Source organism: Prionailurus bengalensis, chromosome E3, assembly GCF_016509475.1.
Source record: "Prionailurus bengalensis isolate Pbe53 chromosome E3, Fcat_Pben_1.1_paternal_pri, whole genome shotgun sequence".
Lineage (NCBI taxonomy): Eukaryota > Metazoa > Chordata > Mammalia > Carnivora > Felidae > Prionailurus > Prionailurus bengalensis.
The window spans coordinates 5,940,208-5,956,680 of NC_057357.1; the positions used below are offsets into that span (position 1 = coordinate 5,940,208).

General features: G+C 44.2%; 1 protein-coding gene across 1 annotated transcript in view; it reads right to left on the reverse strand.

Annotated features, from left to right (window-relative positions):
* Window positions 1-12,386, reverse strand: part of CCZ1 (CCZ1 homolog, vacuolar protein trafficking and biogenesis associated) — a 34,212-nt gene extending 21,826 nt beyond the window's left edge. Inside the window, exons 1-7 of the mRNA XM_043559663.1 lie at window positions 12,177-12,386; window positions 11,112-11,209; window positions 10,916-11,009; window positions 10,539-10,616; window positions 10,114-10,161; window positions 9,464-9,547; window positions 7,786-7,961 (exon numbers count right to left, since the gene is read on the reverse strand). Of these exons, the coding sequence (XP_043415598.1) occupies window positions 7,786-7,961; window positions 9,464-9,547; window positions 10,114-10,161; window positions 10,539-10,616; window positions 10,916-11,009; window positions 11,112-11,209; window positions 12,177-12,296 (698 nt within the window). The 5' untranslated portion in view covers window positions 12,297-12,386. The remainder of the gene's footprint in view (window positions 1-7,785; window positions 7,962-9,463; window positions 9,548-10,113; window positions 10,162-10,538; window positions 10,617-10,915; window positions 11,010-11,111; window positions 11,210-12,176) is intronic.
* Window positions 12,387-16,473: the final 4,087 nt, after the last annotated feature.

Genomic DNA, 16,473 nt, shown 5'->3' on the forward strand with positions numbered 1-16,473 from the left:
TCTGTTTTCCACCAAGCAGAACCTTTAAGGTTTGTCCTAGGACAACCCTAACTCTCCAACTCTCACGCAGCCAAACGAGGCAGACCAAATTTCCAAATCAAACGTGTGAAGTCACCTACTCTTTCGTTTTGCAGAAAAAAAAAAAACTCAGGTAAGGAGAAAGAGAAAAAGGAAAACAAAACAGATTCTGGATGTTACTATCCTTTCAAGACAGGAGTCAGAAGTGCTGGTGGGGCAGGGTCGTCGACGGTCAAGTAGAAGAGATCATCACGTGAAGTACTACGTTCTGGGCCATTTCTAGCACTGCCAGTAACAGCAGCTACTGGGCCCATCTGGCCACTGAACACTTGAAATGTGGCTGGTTGCGGTAAGTGCTAAAACACACGCTAGAGTTTTAAGATTTAGCACCAAAAAAAAAAAAAAAAAGTCATTAATAATTTATGTTTTTACAAGTTGAAATAAATAACCTTAGAAATACTGGGCTAAAATATTAATTTCACCAGTCTTTTTTTTTTTTTTTTCAACATAGCTACTGGGAAACTTAAAATAATACACATGGCTTGACCCCTATTCATTCTGGATGGTGCTATTCTAGACCACAGGGCACAAAGTAGAAAAAACCCTGTAAGAAGAAATGGAAGAAAACACTAAGTGCTTCCTATGTGTGCCACGTTAGGGCTTGGTTTTTATCACTTAAGACTCAATGTTAGGCACTAAATACTTTGGTGGTGGTTTTCTGGATTGAAAACTTAAAAAGAAAAATACTAAGTTGCAGCCAGCTGTCCCAAGCACAAAACCCGAAGCAGACAATTCCTGCTTTTCTGCACTAAGGCCTGCCCTAGTGGTAGGATCTCCGTTAGCAACCCTCTCTCCAGTGTTTGCCACCCAGCCCTTCTTCTGCTCTCCTAAGAAATAAAACGCAACATACAAATACAGATACAAAAATAAATGAAGTAATAATGCATTATAATTATAGAGGATGTTACTACTGGGGAACAGTTTTTAGGAAAAAAAATAAGTTAAAAAAAATCAAAAAGTTCCTTCCTTAACACAAATAAGCAAACAGATAATACATAAAGCAAAAAATTCCTGCACCGGCAGGTCCAAATGATTCAGGATTCAATCAATGGCTCACATCAAACAGGAAACAGACCGCTCATGTTCAGACGTAAAGGTGTTCCTTCAAAGTCTCTCAAATATAGTTATTTAATATGAATAATTAAAAAAAATTAAAGTCTGTTTATTTTGAGAGAGAGACAAAGAGAACATGAGTGGGAGAGGATCAAAGAGAGAGGGGGAGAGAGAGAATCCCAAGCAGGCTCAATGCTGTCAGCAATGAGCCCAACACAGGGCTTGATCTCACAAACCGTGAGATCATGACCTGAGCCAAAATCAAGAGGTGGATGCTTAACCGACTGAGCCACTCAGGCATCCCATTATAATTTTTTTTCTTAAAAAAAAAACAAACAAAACAAACAAAAAAACACAAACTTTTCTTCAGCTTAAATGTCAACTGATCCACTTGTGTACAATGCAAAATCCTTTCCATCAGGATCAGTTTAGTCTACGATACGGACTACGTTACTGTCACGTATTAAATGTAAAATAATCTAGTCCAGATTATGCTCAACTTTGATTAACTTAAGTATCTAAAGCAGTTATTCATAAAAGCATTAACCTCGGGAAACTAAATCCGTTCACTAAAAAGAAAATACTCTCAAAAAATAGGCCAAGGGGGGGTGCTTGGGTGGCTCAGTTGGTCAGACGACCGACTTCGGCTAGGGTCATGATCTTGCAGTTTTTGAATTAGAGCCCCATGTCAGGCTCTGTGCTGACAGCTCAGAGCCTGGAGCCTAATTCAGATTCTGTGTCTCCCCCCTCTCTACCCCTCCCCTGCTCACACTCTGGGTCTCTCTGTCTCTCAATAATAAATACACATTAAAAAAATCTTTTTTAATTAAAAAAAAAAAAAAAACAGGCCAAGAAAAAGCAAAATAAAACAAAACAGGCCAAGAACTCTGGACAAGAAAGCCGAATGACCTCCTACCAAAGAGCAGTAATGTCGAATGCTATCATAGCCCCTGTAAAACCAAATCCATCCTTGAAATGCAACACAGTTCAAACAGAAGAGATTTTCTACTAACCATTTGCTTTGAGCTCACAACCAACATTTACTGAGCACATACAGTGTACCAGGTTCTGGCCATGTCCTGGAACAGACAGATATTTCTACCCTCAATCAGTTAATTTCAAAACAATACAGTAAGTAGCAAACCAAAACCATCAATACATTAAAAAAATCATATGCCACGATCAAATGGGATTTATTCTCAGAATGCAAGGGTGGTTCGATGTTCACGAAACAATCAATGTGATGCAGCACATCAATAAGAGAAAGGATAAAACCCATATAATCATGTCAATAGATGCAAAAAAAAAAAATTCGACAAAGTACAATATCCATTCATGACAAAAACCCTCTGCAAAGTAGGCCTAGAAGGAATATACCTCAACATAATAAAGGCCATAAATGAAAAACTCACAGCAAACACCACACTTAAAGGGGAAACATTGAGGGCTTTTCCCCGAAGATCAGGACCAAGACAAGGATGCCTATCCTCACCACTTTTACTCAACATCGAACTAGAAGTCCTAGCCACAGTAATCAGACAACAGAAAAAATAAAAAGGCATCCAAATTGGTAAGGAGGAAGTAAACCTGTCACGATTTGCAAATGACACGATACTCTGTATAAAAACCTCTAAAGACTCCACCAAAAAACTGCTAGAACCGACAAATAAATTCAGTACAGTTGCATACAAAATCAATGCACACAAATCTGTCGCATTTCCATACACTAGTAACGAAGCAGAAGGTGAAATTAAGAAAACAATCCTATTTACACTGCACTAAAAATAATAAAATATTTAGGAATAAACTTAACCAAAGAGGTGAAAGACCTGTACTATGAAAACTATAAAACACTGATGAAAGAAATTCAAGACAACACAAATAGACATTTTGAAGAATATCGTTAAAAGGACTACACTACCTTAAAGCAATTTACACACTGAATGCAACCTCTGTGAAAATACCAACAGTATTTTTCACAGAACTGTAACAATCCTAAAATCTGTATGGAATCACAGAAATCCTTGAATAGCCAAAGCAATCTTGAAAAAAGTAATTCCAGATTTCCAATTACATTATAAAGCAGTAATTAAGACAGTATGGTACTGGCATAAAAACAGACAAATGGTGCTGGGAGAAGTGGACAGCAACATGCAGAAGAATGAAACTAGACCACTTTCTTACACCATTCACAAAAATGAACTTAAAATAGATAAAGGACCTGAATGTGAGACAGGAAACCATCAAAACCCTAGAGGAGAAAGCAGGAAAAAACCTCTCTGACCTCAGCCGCAGCAATTTCTTACTTGACACATCTCCAAAGGCAAGGGAATTAAAAGCAAAAACGAAATATTGGGACCTCATCAAGATAAAAAGCCTCTGCACTGCAAAGGAAACAATCAACAAAACTAAAAGGCAACCGATGGAATGGGAAAATATATTTGCAAATGACATATCGGACAAAGGACTAGTATCCAAAATCTGTAAAGAACTCACCAAACTTCTCACCCGAAAAGCAAATAATCCAGTGAAGAAATGGGCAGAAAACATGAATAGACACTTCTTTAAAAAAGACATCCGGATGGCCAACAGGCACATGAAAAGATGCTCAACATCGCTCCTCATCAGGGAAATACAAATCAAAACCACACTGAGATACCACCTCACGCCAGTCAGAGTGGCCAAAATGAACAAATCAGGAGACTATAGATGCTGGTGAGGAAGTGGAGAAACGGGAACCCTCTTGCACTGCTGGTGGGAATGCAAACTGGTTCAGCTGCTCTGGAAGACAGTGTGGAGGTTCCTCAAAAAATTAAAAATAGATCTACCCTATGACCCAGCAATAGCACTGCTAGGAATTTACCCAAGGGATACAGGAGTGCTGATGCACAGGGGCACTTGTACCCCAATGTTTATAGCAGCACTTTCAACAATAGCCAAATTATGGAAAGAGCCTAAATGTCCATCAACTAAGGAACGGATAAAGAAATTGTGGTTTATATATACAATGGACTACTACGTGGCAGTGAGAAAGAATGAAATGTGGCCTTTTGTAGCAACGTGGATGGAACTGGAGAGTGTGATGCTAAGTGAAATAAGCCATACAGAGAAAGACAGATACCATATGGTTTCACTCTTATGTGGATCCTGAGAAACTTAGCAGAAGACCATAGGGGAGGGGAAGGAAAACAAAAGTTAGAGAGGGAGAGAACCAAACCATATGACACTCTTAAAAACTGAGAATAAACTGAGGGTTGATCGGGGGGGGAGGGGGGAGGGTGGGTGATGGGTATTGAGGAGGGCACCTGTTGGGATGAGCACTGGGTGTTGTATGGAAACCAATTTGACAATAAATTTCATATTAAAAAAAAAAACAGACATACAGATCAATGGAATAGAACAGAAAACTCCAAAATAAACCCCCAATTATACAGTCAATTAATCTTTGACAAAGGAGGAATGAATATCCAACGGGGAAAAGTCTCTTCAACAAATGGGTATTGGAAAAACTGGACAGCGACATGCAGAAGAATGAAACCGGACCACATTCTCACACCATACACAAAAATAAACTCAAAATGGATTAAAGACCTAAATGTGAGACCTGAAACCATAAAAAACCCTTGAGGGGAGCACAGGCAGTAACGTCTCTGACATCGGCTGTACCAACATTTTCTCTCCCGAGGCAAGAGAAATAAAAAAATAAACCATCTGGGACTCATCAAAATAAAGTTTCTGCACAGCAAAGGAAACAATCAACAAAACTGAAAGGCAAACTGGAATGGTAGAAGATACTTGCAAATCCAATAAAGGGTTAATATCCAAAATAAATAAAGAACCGATACAACTCAACACCCAAAGAACAAATAACCCAATCAAAAAATGGGCAGAAGACACGGATAGACATTTCACCAAAGACATCCAGATGGTCAACAGACACCTGAAAAGATGCTCATCATCACTCATCATGAGAGAAATGCGCACCCAAACTACAATGGGAGATCACCTCATTCCTGTCAGAATGGCTAAATTCGACATTCGACAACCCAAGACACAACAGCTATTGGTGAGGATGTGGAGAAAGGGGAACTTTCTTCCACTGTTGGCTGGAATGCAAACTGGTACAGCCACTGTGGAAAATATTATCAAGATTCCTCCGAGTGGAAACCAGTATGGAGGTTCCTCAAAATATTGGAAATAGAACCGCCCTATGATCCAGCAACTACACTACTGGGTATTTGCCCAAAATATACAAAAACACTAATATAAAGGGATACATGCACCCCTATGTTTATGGCAGCATTATTTTCAACAGTCAAACTACAGAGGCAACCCAAGTGCCCATAAATAGGTAAATGGATCAAGAAGATGTGGTGTACCCTTGTTAAGATGAACACAGGGTGTTACACGTAAGTGATGAATCATGGAAATCTACCCTCAAAACCGAGAGCACACCGTACATGCTGTATGTTAGCCAATTTGACAATAAGTTATATTTAAAAAAAAGATATGGTGTATATATACAATGAAACATTATTCAGCCATGAAAAAATGAGATACTCCCGTCTGCAACAATATCAACAGAGTGTAATGCTAAGTGAAATAAGTCAGAAAAAGACAAATACCATAGGACTTCACTCATATGTGGAGTTTAAGAAACTAATGAGCAAAAGAAAAAGAGAGAGAGAGAGAGAGAGAGAGAGAGAGAGAGAAACAAACCAAAAAACAGACTCTCAACTATAGAGAACAAACTGATGGTTCCCAAAGGGGAGGCAGGTGAGGGGAGGCAGGAATAGGGGTGTAGGAATTAAATAGTATACTTATGATGAAAAAAACAAAACATTAAACACAGCAGCACCACCACTGGGCTCCACTTGACAAAACAAACCACTCAAAACTAAAAAACATACGTATATCTACGGCAAGCAATAAGAGCAAATACATATTCTGCTCACGAAATACGAAATACTTCATAGGTATTTTCATACACTAGTTTTGTGATTAACAACCGCTTCTCAAAATGTGCTGTTTTTCTTGTAGCTCCTTCTTGTGGCGACTGTCTGGGACCAACTCTGTCTGCCCTGCCAGCATATTAGGGTGGGACCACAGAGCAGCTCTGTACGGCCACCAGAGCTGGGCACTGCTTAACCCCAGGGGGTGTCGGGACATCCTTCACAAAGACAAAGATACCAAGAGGATCCCAGGAGCTGGGCAACATTTAGCCCTGTGAGCTTAGGCTTCTGGAACGCAGCCAGGCTTGCTCGTCAGGCTGGCCCCACAGCCTCTCAGCAGGAGCTACTGACCTTGAGGGGACCCTCTTGCTCTAGGTCTGAACCCTTTCTCACCTCCCGAGCTCATACCCACGTCAGGCCTTCTGCTGTGCCTGGCGACTGGAATCTGAGCTGCCCTTCCTCTGCCAAGGGCACCAAGGCTACGGACTGCTGTTCAATTCCAGGTTGTCCCCTCAATCTCGTCACCGTGGCCGCGTGCACCCTTCCCAGCATCTCCCTGTTAATTTCTGCCTTTGGAAAGCTACTCCCTCTCCAGACCTGACGCCCTCCAACCCCGTGTAAGTAACTCCCCTTCACCTTCTCGTGGCAGCATTAAGAATTTCATTTCACTACTACAGCGTGCATATCATAAAAAGCACCTAGAACAGGGCCAGCTAATACTGCATCAGGTTCCCTGCTAAATAACTTGTTAAACAAAAAAGAAGAGGCCTTTTCATCTGGAATTTGTTTTCATAGGAGAAAACAAACTCTACATCAATGTGTTTAATAAACAATGTGTTTAACTTCTTTCAGTCAACTTCTCTTCCTAAAATGAGGCTACGAGACCTTGGCAGGGAGAGGTTTCGGGGAACCGTGGAAAGTTTCAGGGAACCGTTACTGCCCTGTTAGCTGAACTCGGGTTTAGCGCTCAAACGTGGCCGCAGCCCTAATTGAAGAAAGCGGGGTATTAGTACAAGCAAACACGAAAACTGAATGCGTGCGAGCACCCAAAGAGCTCCCGGACCCCCGCAGCCCGTCTCAGACACAGATGAACAGCCGGCTCCACACCCCCTGCAGGTCTATGCAGTCGCACGCACGTTCGCGTGGCTTTGCTGGAGCTGTCTTGCCGCAGTTGAAAGCATTAGTTACAGTTTATCTTTTCTTCTCCAGGATTAACATTCTCAAAGAAATTATGTTTTTGTTCTCACTACAGGTTGCACAGTTTGTTGCTAGTGGGCAACTTCCTGGTTTTATAACACATTTAACTTCTCGGGTATTTTTTTTTTCATCTAGCTTCTTTAAAACAAAGTCTGAAAAGTATGCTTTCCACATTTACTATACGGTTTCTTTAAAGACATTTTTGGAAGAACGCCAAAATAAAAACGGGCTTCTTAAACTCAGCTCGGCAGAAACGTTTTCTCCACCTCGCATGGCGCCAGTTTTAAGCTCCCCTGCTTGGTCGTTTTAACCCAAATCACCCTACTTTTGGCTTAAGTCATCACTGCTTTATTTTGACAGGATCTATAAAGACGCTTCCCACCTTGCCCTTGCCCCCTTGCTATCTGTTCCAGTCCAACAGCCTGCTATCAACCCGGTCACTGCGGTTTTTATGATCCTCAAAGATTTTCTTCTTTTACAGGCCAAGGCTCGGGAGCATACATACCAGATCAGCTGATCGTTATAGAGGAAGGCGGTGTATTTGACTATACTCAGGCTTTCCTCCATTCTATTAATAAAGGATTGGATTTTCAAATAAGTCATTTTATCCAAGGGGAAGAAGCTGATTCCACCAAAAATGTCGAGGAGATCACATGACTGCAAATGCAACGTTTGCAAGTACTGTAGGAAAAAAAAAAAAGGCGTCAAACTTAGAGTACACGGAATAGAGCACTGACAGTTCAGGGTAATTAGTCAATTTATGATACGATTACGTACTGCTGTGCCGAGAAGACCAGTAAGGGGGCGAGCCACAGCTAACTAGATGTGCAGTCAGTACCAATTTCACGACATTAAGCTCAAACATAACTAGTTAATGCTTGTTCAGGATTGTGTCTTGTCTCTTTGAAGCGCTAACTCCTTACGCTAGTGCTCCTCAAGTTATATCAACCTTATTAGGGATGTCAACAGTGATGTCGCAGACAGACACTGCCACCTCCTACCAAAATAATGTTGAAAGGACAGGTAGTCAGTTGTTGATGGACAGGAGGGTAAAGAAGGCAAGAACAGGAATCAGGAGGCAGCAGGAGGGTAAATAATTATGGTCAGTAAAGTGAAGAAACAGGGGCGCCTGGGTGGCTCAGTCGATTAAGCGGCTGACTTCGGCTTAGGTCATGATCTCATGGTCCGGGAGTTCAAGCCCGGCGTCAGGCTCTGTCCTGGCAGCTCAGAGCCTGGAGCCTGCTTCAGGCTCTGTGTCTCCCTCTCTCTGCCCCTCCCCTGCTCACACGCGTGCGCTCTCTCTCTCTAAAATAAACAAATGTAAAAAAACAAACAACAAAAAAAAAACAGATCAAAGATAATTTAGGGAAAAAAACTGAGAATTATTCCACTAAAATAAACTGATTTTTACCAGAGGTAGAGTATATAAAACGTTACTTACTGTAAAACAGAGTGGCAACTATTTAGGGACACTCATTCATCATTTGGGAGGGAAAAATCACATTAAAAACCACTATGGGGGGGGGCGCCTGGGTGGCTCAGTCGGTTAAACATCTGGCTCTTGTTTTTGGCTCAGGTCACGATCTCACGGTTCATGTGTTCAAGCCCCACATGGCGCTCTGTGCTGACAGTGCAGAGCCTGCTTGGGTTTCGCTTTCTCCCTCTCTGTCCCTCCCCGCCTCACGCTCTCTCTGAAAATTAATAAACTTAAAACAAAAATAATAACCACTAATGGGATAAAGTCTGTGTCATAGCCAAAAATTTTACCTTGAGTCAACACAGATTACTACTCACTAAACAGAGTATTGTTTCATCAATCCACAAGAATGTACAACTCAGGCAAAGAGTTTAAATTCTGCTAATTAACCAATCACCATGCAGTAAGCCCACACTGGCCAACCCAGGCAGAGCAAGGATGAAGTCACAGGGTGTCTCCAGGATGCTGTGGGGGTGCACACAAATGGCAGGATGCTCTGATCCCGCACAGAGGTGACAGAGAGATTCAAGAGAGCACATCTAAAAAGTTTCCTCACTGGTCTGGTTTTGCCACTAACGATCTTAGGCTCTCTGCCACTTTCAAGTCCTAAGTTTTTTTTGTCAATGAGTAATGAACTTATGTAGGTGTATTTCTAAGGGTCTGTTTGAAGACTACTAAGATTATAAATAAAATTCCAAGTACTTACCCGATGGAAGAATTTCTCTAATCTTTCTTTTAGGAGCTTGACACCTCCATCTTCCATGGCTCTCAGAAAAGTACCATTAAAAAGCTAATGATGTAAAAGATTTTTTAAAAAGTCAATTTCTTATGCCCTTCAATTTCCCAAAGTAACAAATTCTTCTTTTCCTTTTACATTGACTAATTCGGCTTTATTTAATCCCCCCCCCCCCCATCCTGTTCTTTTTAAAAGGGGAAAACATGTACAGGAGAAAGCCTGAGTTATAAAATAAATCACAAAAAATCAACACACTATTAAGTGATATCATTTCCATGTCATCACCTAATCATTTAGGACATTTTTTTTTTTTTAACCTCAACTCATACTTAAGTTTCACTTTACATAAATACTATCACCAGAATGTCTCTTCCTCAAGAACATGGAGTTTCTTGTTTACCAATGGGGACACATTCTTAGTACAAGGCTGGGAATAAAGAAAGACTGACTACTCAAAGAGTAAGTATATGCATAAACCTCAACCCTGTTTCAAAGGCCCCATTGTTTCCTCCCCTAAAACAGATACATAGTCACCAGGCAGTCATCTAAAGAATTAAGATTTTTAAACAATCCCTGGAAACAGGTAACTGGCTAGACTCCATTAAGAGCATCATGCTTACCTTGTACATGCTATAGCACTGTTGTAGCACTGAACTATAAACCTTGTCCTGCAAACAAAGACATAGATGTCAATTTTAGGGGAAAAAAAGTCCGCCGTATAACAAATGTACAAAGACTCTTGGCAAAGCAATATAATGCTTACAGACTCAGTCCCACAACAGTTGTGTGCTGAAAATAAAAGGTATTTAAATTCAGTTATGAAGCAGTAATTTTAGGAGGGCCTTGAACATATGACTAGGAGGCCCTGGTGAGACGGGATGTACATTTTTATAAAATTGTGCTAATGTAAGCGATAAACATAAAGCTTCACTATGCGTATCCTGAGAAGCTTCCGTAAAAGTGACCCGGCTTAAATCTGACCAAGTCACTCAACATATTCAGTAATAAACTTTCAAAAAATAAGAAATAAAAAAGGACACGTTACCAGCAACTCCTCCTCTTGATATTCAACAATTGGCTTCCCGTCTTTACTTTGCTTTTCAATTATAGGATTCCGAACAACCTATGCAATTTTGATAAAACGAAGTTACACAATGAACCAATCATATACATTTTTAATCTTCCCTTAAGTTGAAAAATTTGAGCAGGTCACAATACCAGAAACACACCTTCCGAAAACAGCCCCAAGAACAAATACACTGAATAGAAGTCTGACTTTAAAACGGCAACCCACCCTACTGTAATCCTATTTTGCAGCAGCTAGAGGACTTTCCTCAAGTCCTAAGAGTAAAGCAAAGATCACCCATAACTTCACCGCACAAACTCAAAGAGATCAAAGAGATATACTGTGTATGTAAATACCATGACCATCCAGAAATTTTCTTCTGGCTCATTGAAGAACTGTCTGTTCTTCTGCGTATGTAAAGATTTTGCAGGTTTTGATGGACTAAAGGTCCTAAAAAGATTAATAAAAAAAGGATAATTGGGGACAGTTCTCCAAGTCGTAGAAGTTGTAAGAACCCGCTAAGCTCTGCAAAAGCACTTTAAAAGGTATTACCTGGTAAACTGTACAATAGCTTCACATAATCCGACGTTTCTAATTTTTTCATTCTTTTCTACTTCGTTTGGGTAATAAAACAAAATTTTATTTTCCTCCTAAAGTGTGAAGAGACAGAATCGCCACATTAGTATCAGCATGTTTCCCATCTCAGCTGTTGAAAAAGCTGTTGAAAGTCAACGTCTGACGTCACACGTGCTAACAAAAAACGAAAACAAAAACCCTTTTCAGTGAATCCAGAATTATCTTTTCCTCACTATGTAAATAACGCTCATGAGCCTGGAAGGCAATTGTGATAATCGGTAAGTCACATGTCATCTGAAGGAGCACTCAGGCAATTATTCTGAAAACTCGATCTTACGGTTTCTTGCCTCCTGCTCATTTGTAAACCAACGATTGTAAGAAATGAGCGTGTGCGCACGTGCGCAGACGTACGCCTCCAGGCGAGTCAAACTCAGCAGGTTCACGGGCACTGAGACTGACAGCCTTTAAAGCTACCGTGATTTTGCTGCCAGCGGAACCGGACATCCTTGGAGGAAGTCACCGTCCCCAACCTATAAAATAAACAAAACCCACCCCTGGAATTTATATATCAGTTCGGAAAAGAACTTTCCAAGGGGAAAGAACTTTCCAAGGGCCCTCCAAGCCTGCGTTATTTTCGGGTTTACAAGTCCACCACTCTCGATCCACGCTTCGGGGGGGAGGGGGTAACAAAAACATTAGCTCAATTTTAGTCACCCAGGAATGATGCAAAAAACAGAGCCTCAACCCGTGTGGAGTGACGAGCTTGCTGAAGCTTCATTCGACACACGGGCTTAGATCCAGGACTCGGAGGAGACCCTGCCGGCGTGGTCCGGCCCCCGTTTACTCCCCGGCTCGGGCGTGCACTTGGCACAAAAGCAGCCTCAACAAAAGCCGCTCCAGGAGCGCGGTGACAGGTGCCGGCCGGGGTCGCCTCCCGGGCGCGCCCCTCGGCTCCCGGGGCCGCCGCCGGCCTGCCGCCCCCGCCCTCGGGCCCTCCTCCGGCCGCCGGCTGACACCGGCGCGCGGTCCGGCTCCGCGTACCTCGCCCTCACGCGGCCCGAAGCGCGGGTTGTAGATGAAGAAGCTCAGCAGCGCCGGCGGGAACTGCTTCTCCTGGGCCGCCCCGGCCCCGGCCCCGGCCCCGGCCGCCGCTGCCGCCATCCCGGCCCGGCCCCCCAGCCTCGGGAGCCTCCCTCTGCCCGCCCAGCGACTGCCGCCCCGAGGAGACCGCACTTCCGCCTCGCTCGCGGCCGCCCCGGAAGTGGTCGCCGCCGGCCCGGAAAAAGAACCCGCCGCCCAACGGCCCCTTCTGGCGAGCGCCCGTGAGGGTTGGTTCCCCCTCGTTTGCTGGGCAGGTGTTTCTCTTTTTTTGAGTTAAGATGAAGGCGAAACTGCGCTCAGATGTCTGCCCTGGCGGAAGGCGAGGGCCGCGTAGTTGAAGAAAAAAAAAACCGGCATAGTTTTCTAGAAGTAGGTGAAGGCGCAAAGGCAGCTTCTGCGGTGAAAGAAACACGTGGAGGGGCGGACGGGCATTCAGCTGGGGCGACTGGCCCACTTCCATCATCTACCGGGTCCGTCCTGGCATTTCTGGGTTTTCTTAATCCCCGTTTGAGAGACCGCAGGTGACCGCTGGATCAAACCAACCCGACGGGGTTTGCGCCTCACGCCAATTCCCCAGGCTCAGGCTTGGAAGATTGCGCGCAGGTGTGAAGGCGCCGGGCTCCGCGAGGCGTAGTGTGCGCGGTCCAAGCAGGACCAGAACGCGGCCTTCTCCGCGGAGTGCCTGATCCCGGACCTTGGCCAACAGGGCATCGCCCTGCCTTAGCTTTGAGGACTCCCCTGCTTTTGAGCTCTGCACTGGGACATGATTGGAACAGCTCGTTACTTCTAGCTTCTGGCATTTGGAGTTCAAACCCGCGCAGCGGACCGCTTTGCAAGTTCAAGACGACCTTGCTTTAAGGTCGTTTCATTTGTCACAGATGAAGTTTAGAAACGGGACCTCTTATTAAGTTTGGAAGAATAGATCTTCGTGTTTAGGAGCGAGATGCATCGGAATTTGGACATGAGATAGATCTGGGTACTTAATCCTAGCCCCGTCGCTCGCAGGGTGTGAAACCTTGGACCGATCACCTAGCCTTTCTCCAGACTCTAGTTCATATTTGTAAAATGCCTAACGGGGCGCCTGGGTGGCACAGTCCGTTGAGCACCGGGACTCTTGATTTCGCTCAGGTCATGATCACAGGGTCCGGGGATGGAGCCCCGTGTGGGGCTCGCTGCTGAGTGTGGAGACTGCTTAAGATGCGCCCTCTCTCACTCTCTGCCCCTCCCTTGCTCACTCACGCTTTTTAAAAAATAATTACAAAATAAAATGACTGATAGTAAATGCTTAACTGATAGGAATTTTGCTTAGAGAAGTCAGTGCGACTATGGATTTGCCAATAGTACTCAGCTCTTCATCATTATTCAACAAAATGGTTATCATTACTTGCTCTTGAAAGACTTTCCCAACTAGCTTACTCCAGTGGATGAAATTCTCCATTAGATAATAGTGTTTTGGTACTAAAGCAATAATTTATGAGTATTTGATAGTAGAACCCCCTTCCTCCCTCCTTTTGTCCCCCCCAAGTCTCTGGGGACTTCTGATACATAAAATAGATGCAGGGCTTCCATGGTTGAATGGGAGCCCCAGGGGTATGACTGAGGCCTAAAAGCACCTTTTTTTTCTACTTGCTTCCCATCATTCCCATCTCCCTTAGAGACCCTAAAGCACCTGCCCAGGTCCCTGCGACTTGAGGAATACTTTGAATACTCCAGGTGAAAGAAGTCCCTCCTTTGTCTCTGAGTACATACTTCTGGGAAAAGTAGTAGAAAGAGCCCAGGGCTTAAGTTGGAAGCCCCGAATTTTAGTTCTGGGTTTCGCCATTTCCCAGTTGAATGACCTTTGACTCATCACTTAACTTCTTTAATCTCCGTTTCCTCCTTGGCAAAATAAGGTCGGTACCTGCCTCACACGGTTACTGCAGAATTACACTGGATGATACAAATGAGAACACCTTGTAAAGTACAAAGTACTGTATAAATGTGGCACGAGGGCACTTAACAGTGTTAGTCGAGCTCTCTTCCCAGCACACTTCTACTTCCTTGTATGCTTTGCCTCCTCCGCACGCAGTCAACTAATTGAAATAATTGCCACGGGAAAGAAAGGATACAAAACCAAAAGGAAACCAACAAACCTCCAGAAATCAAAGTGCTTTCTCAGTTTCAAAAGGCAAGGGAGCAAAACAGCGGAGACCTTGGCAGCCCCCTCTCTCACTGTCGGAGGGCAGACCTGGGTGCCAGGGGGGTGGAAGGGGGAGGATGGACACCTAGGTGTGTTTGGAGACCGCAGAGTGGAGAGGGTGTGTCCTCGCTTCCTTGTGAAGCCGGGAGGCAGCAAGCCTCGTAGTTTCCCTCTGCGCCAAGCATGGTGCTGCGGCTGTACCATATCCTCATGAGCGTCCAGGCAGTAGGCTGTACTTGGTGCAGGACGTACCCAAATACTAATATACAGAATCCGGAGAAAGCCAGACCCGAGAGGCCTTAAGGTCAGGACCAAGTGGAAGTAGCTGTGGCCTTGAGGGGTAGGTCAAGTGGACCTAGAGGGGTAGGTCAAGGCCACAAGACTAGAGAGGAATGAGGAGGACTTAGTGGTCGAAGGGAGAGAAAGAGGCCAAACTGCCTGACTTAATTCTGGATTATTCTATCACCTGCACGATGGGGAGTCCAAACTAAGTTCAGTTACAGAAATAGAAGATTACATCTTTTGGGGGCACCTGGGTGGCTCAGTCAATTAAGCATCCGACTTCGGCTCAGGTCATGATCTCACAGTTCGTGAGTTCAAGCCCCACATCGGGCTCTGTGCTGACAGCTTTGAGCCTGGAGCCTGCTTCGGATTCTGTGTCTCCCTCTCTCTGCCCCTCCCCAGCTCATTCATTCTCTCTCTCTCTCTCTCTCTCTCTCTCTCTCTCAAATAAACATTAAAAAGATTAGACCTTTTGCACAAATAATTGGGGAACTCACAGAGAGGAACCCACACAGAGGCCCCTGAAGGTCTCTCCTCCCACAACACTGAATATACAGCTACACAGAGCAATTCCTTCTGAGAGAAGAAACCCAGTAACCAGCCGAGTGACTCCCACACACCAGTCGAAAGAGGAAATATCCAAGTCAGAATGGGTAGGAAAGGCTGAGACACTCTTCACCAGCTACAACCCCCACCCCGGCACAGTTCGGATGGAACCCTCAACTCCTAGCCTCTTCCTGGGTTTGGACTACACATTTAGCACCCCAACTTTTAAGACTCCCATCTGCAGCCCTACCCCCAAAACATCTAACTTTGAAAGCCCATGCTATTACTAGACCCACAGGACTATAAGAAACAAAGAAGCAGATCTTAATGAGCCCCGGAGCACTCACCAAGACTATCCCCGCAAAGCTCAGTGCAGGGGGAGCAGGCAAAATGCCTATCAGTCTTTCCCTGGAAGGGATTTGACTGTTACTTTGCAAGCTGCTGCCTGAGGGTCTGGCTTCTAATTTAGCACACATTTAGGGGCTGGCTGCAATCCTTCCTGGAGCCCAAAATAGCTGGTTGGTAACACACCGGATTTCTCCCTCTGGTTCACTTCGAGAATAAAACCACGTCTCCCGGTATCTCTCTGGAAGGAGCTTATCCACACATATGGTGCCCCAACATTTACAGGCACTCCCCAAGAGATAGGCCCCCAAATTACCTGGTTCTGATAGCCAACAGACACATGAGCCCCACAGCACCATAGCAAACATAGGCCAAGGGCGCCCTCCAGTGGCTATACTCCTGGGCTCGGCTCAGAGAGAGAGCTGGTTCCTCTGGATGAATTCCACTGCCCGTCTTTGAGTTCACTCATCCCCCCTCCAGAGGATCAAGAAGGAAAGATCGGACATAAAGCACAAGTTAAAGCAAATGTCTCCAACGAACATTTATAGAACATGTCACCCAAGAGCAGAATTCTCATTCTTCGCAAGCCCACACATTTTCTAACATGATAGATCACGTTAGAGCACAAAACAAGTTTTCTTTTTAATGTTTATTTTGAGCGAGAGAGAGACAGAGAGGCACACACAGAGGAGAGACAAAGAGAGAGGGAGAGAGAGAGTCCTAAGCAGGCCACATGCTGTCAGCACAGAGCCCAAGTTGGGGCTCACCCTCACAAACCTCGGGATCATGACCTGACCCAAAATCAAGACTCGGATGCTTAACCAACTGAGCCACCCAGGCGCCCCAGAGCACAAAACAAATCTTAACAAAATTAAAAAGGTTGAA